Source organism: Sus scrofa, chromosome X (assembly GCF_000003025.6).
Source record: "Sus scrofa isolate TJ Tabasco breed Duroc chromosome X, Sscrofa11.1, whole genome shotgun sequence".
In the NCBI taxonomy this organism is placed as follows: Eukaryota; Metazoa; Chordata; class Mammalia; order Artiodactyla; family Suidae; genus Sus; species Sus scrofa.
In genome coordinates, this window is record NC_010461.5 from 60,308,276 (window position 1) to 60,319,684 (window position 11,409).

Genomic DNA, 11,409 nt, shown 5'->3' on the forward strand with positions numbered 1-11,409 from the left:
GCCCTCCTTTCTTTTCTCAGCTTCTTTAAAATTATATAAATTCATAATAACTATGACAATGTATTGTTAGGATAGGAACATATTCATAGATGTAATATGCACAAAAATAAAACAACAAAGGGGGGGAGAACTAGAACTATACAAAAGTAATGTTTCTATATCTCATTAGAATTAAGTTATAAAATTCTCAGAAGAAATCATAACGGTACATCTTCATGACCTCATATTTGGCAATGGATTCTTAGCTATAACACCAAAAGTATGACAAAAAAATTAAACAGATAAATTTGACTTCAACAAAATGAAAAACTTTTCTGCTTCAAAGGACACTATCAAGAAAGTAAAAAAACAACCCACCAAACGGAGAAAATATTTGCAAATCGTATATCTGACAAGGGACTTGAATCAAGAATAAAGACTCCTGTAGCTCAATAATTTTTTATTGGTCTTTTTTAGACCAATAATCCTATTAAAAATTGGGCAAAGGACAACCTGAACTGACATTTCTCCAAAGAATATATATGAATGGCCAATAAGCACATGGATAGATGGGCAACATCTTTAGTCATCAAGGGATTACATATCAAAACCACAAGGAGACATGACTTCACACCCACCAAGATACCTAGACTTAAAAAAGTCAGATAACAACTATTAGCTAGGATATGGAGAAATTGGAACCCTCATACACTTCTGATTGTAATGTAAAATGTTGCAGCCACTCTGAAAAACAGTCCAGCAGTTCCTAAAAGAATTAAACACAGAATTTACCATATGACCCAACAATTCTATTCTTAGGTATATATCCAAGAGAAATGAAAACTTCTGTCCACATAGAACTTGTACATAAATGTTTATTGCAGAATTATTCACACCAGCCAAAATATGGAAACCACTCGAATGTCTATCAACTGATAAATGCATAAAGACAATCATTCACATCTGTATCACCAAATATTATTTAGCCATAAAAACTTACATAGCATTTAACATATGCCATAACATGGACGAACCTTGAAAACAACGCTAAGTGAAAGAAACCAGTTCCCAAAACAAATATTATCTGGTTCCATTTATATGAAATGTCCAGAATGGACAGAGCATAGAGACTGAGCAGAGATTAGTGGCTGCATAGGGCTGGTGGAGGAAGGGGAAGGGAGGTGATAGCTAAAAGGGTAGCAGGTTTCCTTTGAGGTAATGAAAATGTAAAATGACTATGATTTTGGTAGTATGTATAACTGAATATACTAAAATCTATTGAATATGCTAAATTTGTTGAATCGCACACTTTAAATGGGTAATTGTAAGATGTGTGAATTAATCTCAATAAAGATGTTTAAATAAAAACAAATGAAGAAAGTATATGATCAGTGTCAGAATCAAGAGCCAAGATTTATTAAGCATAGATTAAAAAGGCATTATGGATTAAGTATATGATGCCTCAGTTTCCACCAAATAAATATTAATGAAATAAACTCAAAAGTCTATCACTCAAAATTCATAAGTTCTTTTAATATTAACTAGTGTAGCAGAGAGGCAACTGTATAATAATTACAGTTTAAATCTTATGGAGTTCCCTGGTAGCCTAGCAGATAAGGATCCGGCATTGTCACTGCTGTGGCTCAGGTTTGATCCCTGTCCCAGGAACTTCTGCATGCTGCAGGTGTGGCCCAAAAAAAAAAATCTTATCATATGAAGTCTTCCAACTTTAAGAAAAAACTTTGTTTCAGGTGTTTCCCTTTGTGAATAGTGATCTAGTAATTACTAGAGAAATATCTTTACAATTCAACAAACATTCACTGTGTGATTAGTGTCTGCCACAGTCTTAATTACTCTCATATAAATATCTAACACACAGAAGTCAATAAAAAATGACCTTAATGGCTGTCATTTATCTATATTAGAACCTAGTTCCCTCATCTGCAAAATCAGAAGAGCTGTATATGATTATTTTCTAAAGCAGTATTGTTCAATAGAAATTTCTGCCATGATGGAACTGTTCCATATCTACATGGCTATTCAGCCATTAAAATGTGGCTAATACAAATAAAGAATTAAATTTTCAATTTAATTTAAATTTAAACAGCCACATGAAGATAGTGACTACCACACTGCACAACATAGCTCCAGGGCATAATCCTTCGTGGAAAACATTTTACAATGCATCCCAGTAACCACATATATGAGGAAGTGTATACAAATACTCAAACTACATAAAATAATACTTCCCTTAATATGTATAAAGCATTGATATTTTCTTTCCTACTCTAAAAACGTGCTGATTCAACCCACTAACATGATTTCATAACACTGCGCTAAGGTTCCTTTCACCTCTAAAATATGCTATAAATACTAATGACGAGTTCCCTGGTGGCCTCGAAGTTAAAGATTGGGCATTGTTTGTCACTGCTGTGACTCAGGTTTGCTCCATGGCCTGGGAACTTCCGCATGCCTTGGGTATAGCCAAGAAAAAAAAAAAAAACCTACTAATGATTGTGCTAAAAATATGCATTCAATATTTTGTAATTTTAATCACAAATCACTAATTAATCTGAAAATTTGCATCAGGTTCTACTTTAAAAGCCTTATAATTAGTCCTTCATCTCCCTGTTAAATCCACATTTTTATAAAAGAGGCAAGAGTTGCATGCCTTTAAGAAGTAGAAAACAAGGGTAGCATCTTTCCTTTGTTTTTCACACTTCCAGAAATGGTAACCAAAAGAAATGGTAGGAGGTAGAGGAGAGAGTGCAGGAAGGAAGCTGTGGGAATAATGTTCATGTAATGAGAAAAAGCTAACTTTTTATTTTCATCACTCCCCTCTGAAACTCCTAATGCCTTCTCCTTCCCCCCATTCTTAGAGCCTGAAAGTCTTAACTTTACTTCATCTCAACTTTATCTGGCTCATTAGAGGACTACAGAACAAGACTGGTTCCCAAGAGAGCACATGGAACAAACTTTCAACTATGAAGTGCTTTCAAAAAAACCTTAATAAAACAATCTGGATTTGTTTCTCTAGCCTAATCTGCCATTTCCCATCATGAACTCCTCACTAGACTAAACCAAAAGCAGTTCAACAAAAGGTTAATGCTCCCTCTTACCTGTAGGCCTCTGCATATACTACTCTCTCTTCAGTTAACTTCTGATTTTTCAGGTCTTGGCTTAGACATCCATTACTCAAGGCAATTTTCTCCACCTCAAGATTAGTCTTGATGCCCCTCATGTATATTCTTCCAGTACTTTGTACCTTCCCCATCATTACACTACTGTATTATAATTGCCTATTTACTTGCCGTTTATGTATTTCCCTTACTAGACTTCCCGTGTGGCTCACAACGTGTTTCCCTTACTAGATTTTAAACTCTTTAAGGACAGGGCATATATTGTCACTGAGGTTATGATATTCAATAATTATTGAACAAATGGATATAATTCCTTCAACATCCCACATGCCTAGTGTCATTCTCTATACTCCCTGCGTGGAATGTTCTCCCCAGTTCTACTGCCAGCATGAGATCCTCTTTATAGTTAGTCCTTAATTATCACTATTCCCTCTGGATGCCTACATCCCTTATTGTTCATATTATTCATTGATATTTAAGCTATAACCTTTTTTTTTCATTATTCTTGTAATGTGCAGATCCGATTCCTTAACTAAAATGACCAATTTTGAAGATATTTACTGTGTTTGTTTCTCTTGGTACCCCTTTATCTAGCACAGCACTACGTACATAGTAGACATTAAATATTTGTTGACTAAGAATCAAAATTTAAGAGGTTGTTCCTCATATAAAGACAACATTTTACTGATACAGATGAACAAGGGTTCCAATTAAACTTTTTTGCCAATTATAGGCAATAAAAAGATATACTGAGGTACAAATAATAACAATAAACTGTTCTTGAATGAGAAATAATAATGGACGCAAGTATTGAGGCACTATAGCCATAGCTACATTCATTAATTAAAGGTAAGTAGCTTTCTGGCTTCCAAAGTGACCTGCGTATACAGAACACCATCTTCAGATCAAAGGATAACCGTGTTTACATATGAAGTTAGGGCGGCCTGTTTTGCAGAGAGATAATTACGGTTTTGGCCTATCAAGGAGCACTGTCAGCAAGAGAGCTAACTCAATTTGCCGCCTGTTTATAGGTAGCTTGTTATAATATTCCAGTGCCCTCAAAATTGCTACCTCCGACTGAATAAAATCTTAACGATTGGCAAATTAGTCCCAAATTTCATTACTAACCTTGGAAAGTAGCCCAGTTTTCCCTGCATTTAGAAAAGTAAACAGTCTTGGAATGGTGTCTACCCTAGCTCGTAAACTCAGAAAAAATTGTAAATCCTGCGAAAGTCACCAGCGTTCCAGGTGTCCTCTGCCTGGAAACGTCTGTCCGTTCTTATTCGCTGTAACCCAAAGGTTTTCTTCATCCCTTCCTCAAATTTCTAACCCTAATTTCTGTCACTTACTGATGTTCTAAATTAGCCTGACAACCTTTCTTTTCGGCGCTCTCTCTGACCCGAGGACACAAGGGCAACCTTTTCCCTACAGGTCCCCTTGTCCTTCACCCTACACTTTCCTGTGAACGGCATCTCACCTGGGAGGTCCGCGCAGTTCCCGAGCCGCCGAGCTGACTTGACCTACACTGAGCACCTGGGCCGCCGATAGAGACAAAAGGCCGGATCAGAATCACACCGTGCCGGCGCTTTTCGAAAGCAGCCGCCGCAGCTGCCCAGCGCCAGGAATGTATCGCGAGCAGCGCCATCTTGAGCGAGGAAAGAGGAACCGAGAGCAGAGGATTGTGGGACGTTGGCGGTCCGAACTCCCCAACTAAATCCCCTCCTCCACCCCTTCCCCACCCCCCGCGGTTCCCGTCCAGGGCCGAGACCGGAAATCGCTTCTCTCTGAAGACTAAGAGGCTTTAGCGAAACCGCATTTTTTTCCTTCTAGGGCTGGTCTTTTGAGTGTTTGTCTTACACAACCGGGAATAACTCTCTTTTCCTAGATTTGTTAGCTAAAATACGGGATGCACAGGTAAATCTGAATTTCATATAAACAGTGAGACTTTCTTTTTTTTTTTTTTTGTCTTTTTGCCATTTTCATGGGCCACTCCTGCGGCATATGGAGGGAGGTTCGCAGGCTAAGGGTCGAATCGGAGCTGTAGCCACCAGCCTACGCCAGAGCCACAGTAACGCGGGATCCGAGGTGCGTCAGCAACCTACACCACAGCTCACTGCAATGCCAGATCCTTAACCCACTGAGCAAGGCCAGGGATCGAACCCACGATCTCATGGTTCCTAGTCGGATTCGTTAACCACTGTGCCACGATGGGAACTCCCTTTTTTTTTTTTTTTTTTCTCTTGACTTTTCGTAGTGTAATTATATACTAAATATCGCATTTGATACGTCTAGTAGCCCTATCTTGATCATTTCACTCTTCTTCTGCCCCCAACTCGGAGCCAAAATCTACTCTCTTCATTTTCCCTCTGCATATTCTTATCATTCTCCTGTGTACTAATGTTCAGGGCAGATTAAACTACAGATACTGAATTCCCCAGGGAGGAGGTTTCATCTGTGAAATTCACTACCTGTAAGATTCACTTGTCTCGTAAGTGCTTTCTCTTGGTAGATTGTTATCGCACATACTTTGGAGCGGTTTTCCTTTGATCTGTTGCTCTTGGGAGGATTTTATACACGCACACACACTCCTTTACATTGCTACTTTGCCTCTCTATACCTCTTCCCTTCAGTTTCTGCAGCATCTAATTATTGCAAAACAGATGGTAAAATGAAAATGTATGTAGAGAAATCCATGTTTTAAGAAAGGTTTATATGCTTTGTCACCAATATCATCCAACAAAATGATGTTGAAATATGTTTACAGTTATCTGGGAAACTGCATTTCCAAGTGTAAATGTTACCTGAAACTCTGGGGACAGTAATGTTTGCAATTTTCTATTCATTGCTGCATTCTCAAACTTTCACACAAGACAGGCAAATAATTATAAACTTCTTATGTGGAGGCCGCATGAGCTAATGATAAATTTGATGAAGACAGAAGATATGCATGGCCCATGCAGTTAGCTTTACTTTGTTTCAAGAATATTACACTCTAGGTTTCCAGGGAAAAGGATACTTGAAAGTAGTTACTTGCAAAATATAGTTTCCAGTTGAAGGGAATTCTGTGTAAAGGAAATGGCACGTTTAACAGCAAGAAAGCACACAAAAAAGTCATTTCCAGGTTCAGGGGTCTAGAGAGCATATGGCAGAGTAATAGGAGATGAGCCTGGGTAAGCAGAAGCCTGATGGTGAAGGGGCTTGTATTTCTTCTGAGTTAATGTTTGATCCTGTAGTGAGTGAATGGTTTTAATCAGGAAAGTAACACGATCAGATTTGTATGTTCATTAAACCATTCTGGCTTAAGTAGGAAGTTCAAACTGGAGGGAGTTCAGATTAGAGTCATGAAATTAATGCAATGGTCATAAAATAAAGGCCTGAAGCTGGTTGTAGCAATGACAGTAGATCAATTCCAGAAACATTATGGAGATAGAATTGACAAAACCTAGTGACTAATTGATATTTCAGGCTTATTATTGTCTTGTTGATAAATCAATAATGGCCTCTTTCATGAATGCCTATATCATCATTGGTAAATATTTATCCATCATCTATTCTGTGTTAGAAATACTTATGTACTAGGAGAAACCCTAGACTCTACCAGTGAGTTCCGTTAGGGCTTAGTATTGCCACTGAATCTTTCTACCCAGGTAAGGCATTTTCCAATAATACTCTAATTTTTTTTTAATATAGGAACCTGTGCAATATATATTTTATGAGAGACTGTGAGATAAAATATGACAAAATAATATCTCAAATTTTTATACTTTCAGAAAAACACATTATCTTGCTGTATCTTAATAACAGCTTTTGGGGGTATTCCTTGTTCTTAGTAGATAAAGAGGACCAAGGCTACATGGTGATAGAATCAGAACTAGAACCATAGTATTCTGGCTGCTATGCCACTGTAGTTTACACTAAGAAAGCATCTAGAGGCTATATAGAATTGTAAGATTTTAAATAAGGCAAGATCTCAGAATCCTGAAACATCTAACCCTCCAGATGATTTCTCGGGAGTTTTGAGTAGTTTCATTAGAATTACCTGCAGGCCTTATTGGCACAGTTGTGAGGTCTTTGACTGCAGTCAAGACACTTTTACCAAAGTAGTCTCATTCTAAGTCAACTCCTCTGATTAAGAAACATAAATAACATTGGAATAACAAAGTTGTTACTCTGTGATGAGATAAATTGAATCAAACATGAGCCAAATAAGCCAAAGAAAATTTCCAGTGCACCCAGAAATAGAACATGAAGCATCGTGAGAGTTGTGCACTGCAGAACTGCAGCAGCAGGCCAACTTGGCCTGCAGCAACTTAACACATAAGTGTTGGAAATAAATTAGAGATAGAGAAGCATACAATAAAAGCCACTAGCTGTTGAAGACAGAGATCACATGACAGCACTTTGTTTATGCAATAATTATATTTAAATGTATATAGTATTTTTTCTATTTAAAAGGTGGTTTCTCAGTTCCTGTTGTGGCTCAGCAGAAACAAACCCAACTAATATCCATGAGGATGTGAGTTTAATCCCTGGCTTCGCTCAGTGGGCATTGCCACGAGCTGTAGTGTAGGTTGCAGATGCTGCTCGGATCTGGCGTTGCTGTGGCTGTGGTGTAAGCCAGCAGCTGTAGCTCCTATTGGACCCCTAGCCTGAGAACTTTCATATGCTGCACCTGAGGCCCTAAACGTAAATAAATAAATAAATAAATAAATAAATGGTGGTTTCTCATATCTTATATAATCCTCACATCAATCCTGAAGAATATGTATTATTTATTAGTATTTATGAGGAAAACAGTCTGAGACAGGTTGTAAATTGACAGAGGTCGTAGAGGTAAACAAATATGGTATTCCTTTCACTTAATTACACCTGAAATGTGGAAGAAACAGTTGAGTACTTTAAGAAGGCCACAGTGTTCATTTGTGTTTTTAGAACTTGGAGTTCCCATGGTGGCACAGCTGAAACGAATCTGACTAGGAAACATGAGGCTGTGGGTTTGATCCCTGGCTTTGCTCAGTGGGTTAAGGATAAGGATCTGGCATTGCCATGAGCTGTGGTGTAGGTTGCAGATGTCACTCAAATCTTGCATTGCTGTGGCTCTGGCATAGGCCAGCAGCTATAGCTCCGATTAGACCCCAGCCTGGGAACTTCCATATGCCGTGGATACGGCCCTCAAAAGACCAAAAAAAAAAAAGAACTTATTCCTACTTCAGTGTCTTTGCATTTGCTTTCCTCTCTACCTGGAACATTCTTCCTGCCTGGAGGCTTTTTTTTTTAATATAATGATTTTTATCCTGGAGGCTTTTTAATTACTCAACTATCACCTACTTAGAGAAGTTTTTCAAGAGCATCTTATCTAAAGAAGCCACGCCCTGTCACTGTATCATTTCTTTATTTCCCTTAAAATCTTGCTATTCAAAGAGTACTCCATAGACCACCAGCATTGGCATCACCTGAGATGCCAATTAGAAATGAATAATCTCAGGCCCCACTCCAGACCTAATGACTCAGAATCTGCATTTTGATAAGAATTCTCCAGGTTATTCATATGCACATTGAAAACTGAGAAGCACCTTTAGAACACATATCACCTTCTGACATTAACTTCATTTTTTGTCCATTTTTTTTTTTTATTTTCCCACTGTAAAGCAAGGGGATCAAGTTATCCTTACATGTATACATTACAATTACAGTTTTTCCGCACCCTTCGTTCTGTTGCAACATGAGTGTCTGGACATAGTTCTCAATGCTATTCAGCAGGATCTCCTTGTAAATCTATTCTAAGTTGTGTCTAATAAGCCCAAGCTCCCGATCCCTCCCACTCCCTCCCCCTCCCATCAGGCAGCCACAAGTCATTTCTCCAAGTCTATGATTTTTTCTTCTGAGGAGATGTTCATTTGTGCTGGATATTAGATTCCAGTTATAAGTGATATCATATGGTATTTGTCTTTGTCTTTCTGGCTCTTTTCACTCAATATGAGATTCTCTACTTCCATCCATGTTGCTGCAAATGGCATTAAATCATTCCCTTTTATGGCTGAGTAGTATGCCATTGTGTATATAGAACACATCTTCCGAATCCAATCATCTGTTGATGGAAATTTGGGTTGGTTCCACGTCCTGGCTATTGTGAATAGTGCTGCAATGAACATGCAGGTGCACATGTCTCTTTTAAGGAGAGTTTTGTCCGGATAGATGCCCAAGAGTGGGATTGCAGGGTCATATGGAAGGTCTATGTATAGATTTCTAAGGTATCTCCAAACTGTTCTCCATAGTGGCTGTACCAGTTTACATTCCCACCAACAGTGCAGGAGGGTTCCCTTTTCTCCACAGCCCCTCCAGCACTTGTTATTTGTGGATTGATTAATGATGGCCATTCTGACTGGTGTGAGGTGGTATCCCATGGTAGTTTTGATTTGCATTTCTCTTATGATCAGCGATGTTGAGCATTTTTTCATGTGTTTGTTGGCCATCTGTATATCTTCTTTGGAGAAATGTCTATTCAGGTCTTTTGCCCATTTCTCCATTGGTTGATTGGCTTTTTTGCTGTTGCGTTGTATAAGTTGTTTATATATTCTAGAGATTAAGCCCTTGTCCGTTGCATCATTTGACACTATTTTCTCCCATTCTGTAAGTTGTCTTTTTGTTTTCTTTTGGGTTTCCTTTGCTGTGCAAAAGCTTTTCAGTTTGATGAGGTCCCATGGGTTTATTTTTGCTCTAATTTCTATTGCTTTGGGAGACGGACCTGAGAAAATATTCATGATGTTGATGTCAGAGAGTGTTTTGCCTATGTTTTCTTCTAGGAGTTTGATGGTGTCCTGTCGTATATTTAAGTCTTTCAGCCATTTGGAGTTTCTTTTTGTGCATGGTGTGAGGGTGTGTTCTAGTTTCCTTGCTTTGCATGCAGCTGTCCAGGTCTCCCAGCAATGCTTGCTGAATAGACTTTCTTTTTCCCATTTGATGTTCTTGCCTCCCTTGTCAAAGATTGATGGACCATAGGTGTCAGGGTTTATTTCCGGGTACTTTATTCTGTTCCATTGTTCTGTCTGTCTGTTTTGATACCAGTACCACACTGTTTTGATGACTGTGGCTTTGTAGTATTTCTTGAGGTCTAGGAGAGTTATGCCTCCTGCTTGGTTTTTGTTTCTCAGGATTGCTTTGGCGATTCTGGGTCTTATGTGGTTCCATCTAAATGTTTGGATTGTTTGTTGTAGTTCTGTGAAAAATGTCATGGGTCATTTGATAGGGATTGCATTGACTCTGTAGATGGCTTTGGGTAGTATGGCCATTTTTACAATATTGATTTTCCCAATCCAGGAACATGGAATATCTTTCCATTTCTTTACATCTTCTTTGATTTCTTTGATTAAAGTTTTATAGTTCTCGGCATATAGATCCTTTACCTCTTCCGTCAGGTGTATTCCAAGGTATTTGATTTTGTGAGGTGCAATTTTAAAAGGTATCGTATTTTTGTATTCCTTTTCTAATATTTCATTGCTGGTATACAGAAATGCAACTGACTTCTGAATATTAATCTTTTATCCTGCTACTTTGCTGAATTTATTGTTCAGTTCAAGGAGTTTTGAGGTTGAGTCCTTAGGGTTTTCTATGTATAGTATCACGTAGTCTGCATACAGTGACAGTTTGATCTCTTCTCTTCCTATATGGATGCCTTTTATTTCTTTTGTTTGTCTAATTTCTGTGGCTAAGACTTCCGAAACTATGTTGAAGAGCAGTGGTGAGAGTGGGCATCCCTGTCTTGTTCCACATTTGAGTGAGAAGGCTTTCATTTTTTCCCCATTGAGGACTATATTTGCAGTGGGTTTGTCATAAATCGCTTTGATTATATTCAGGAATGTTCCCTCTATACCCACTTTGGCGAGGGTCTTGATCATGAATGGATGTTGAACTTTGTCAAATGCTTTTTCTGCGTCTATTGAGATGATCATATGATTTTTGACTTATTTTTTTTTGTTAACGTGGTGTATGATGCTGATTGATTTGCGTATGTTGAACCATCCTTGTGAACCTGGGATGACACCAACCTGGTCATGGTGTATAATTTTTTTTGGTATGTTGTTGGATTCGGTTGGCTAAGATTTTGTTGAGAATTTTTGCATCTATATTCATCAATGATATTGGCCGATAGTTTTCTTTTTTGGTGGTATCTCTGCCTGGTTTTGGAATGAGGGTGATGGTGGCCTCATAGAATGTCTTTGGGAGTATTCCTTCTTCTTCAACCTTTTGAAAGAGTTTAAGGAGGATGGGCACCAATTCCTCTTTATATGTT

The 11,409-nt window shown here is 38.2% G+C and overlaps 1 protein-coding gene across 3 annotated transcripts in view; it reads right to left on the bottom strand.

Annotated features, from left to right (window-relative positions):
- ABCB7 (ATP binding cassette subfamily B member 7) overlaps nucleotides 1-4,823 on the bottom strand; it is a 126,540-nt gene extending 121,717 nt beyond the window's left edge. For 2 of the 3 annotated variants that reach the window (XM_021080711.1, XM_021080712.1), the window contains exon 1: nucleotides 4,597-4,798. In XM_021080711.1, the coding sequence (XP_020936370.1) occupies nucleotides 4,597-4,764 (168 nt within the window). In that variant the 5' untranslated portion in view covers nucleotides 4,765-4,798. Of the gene's footprint in view, nucleotides 1-4,596 lie in introns of all 3 variants that reach the window. The other variant, XM_001928719.5, reaches the window with a different exon arrangement.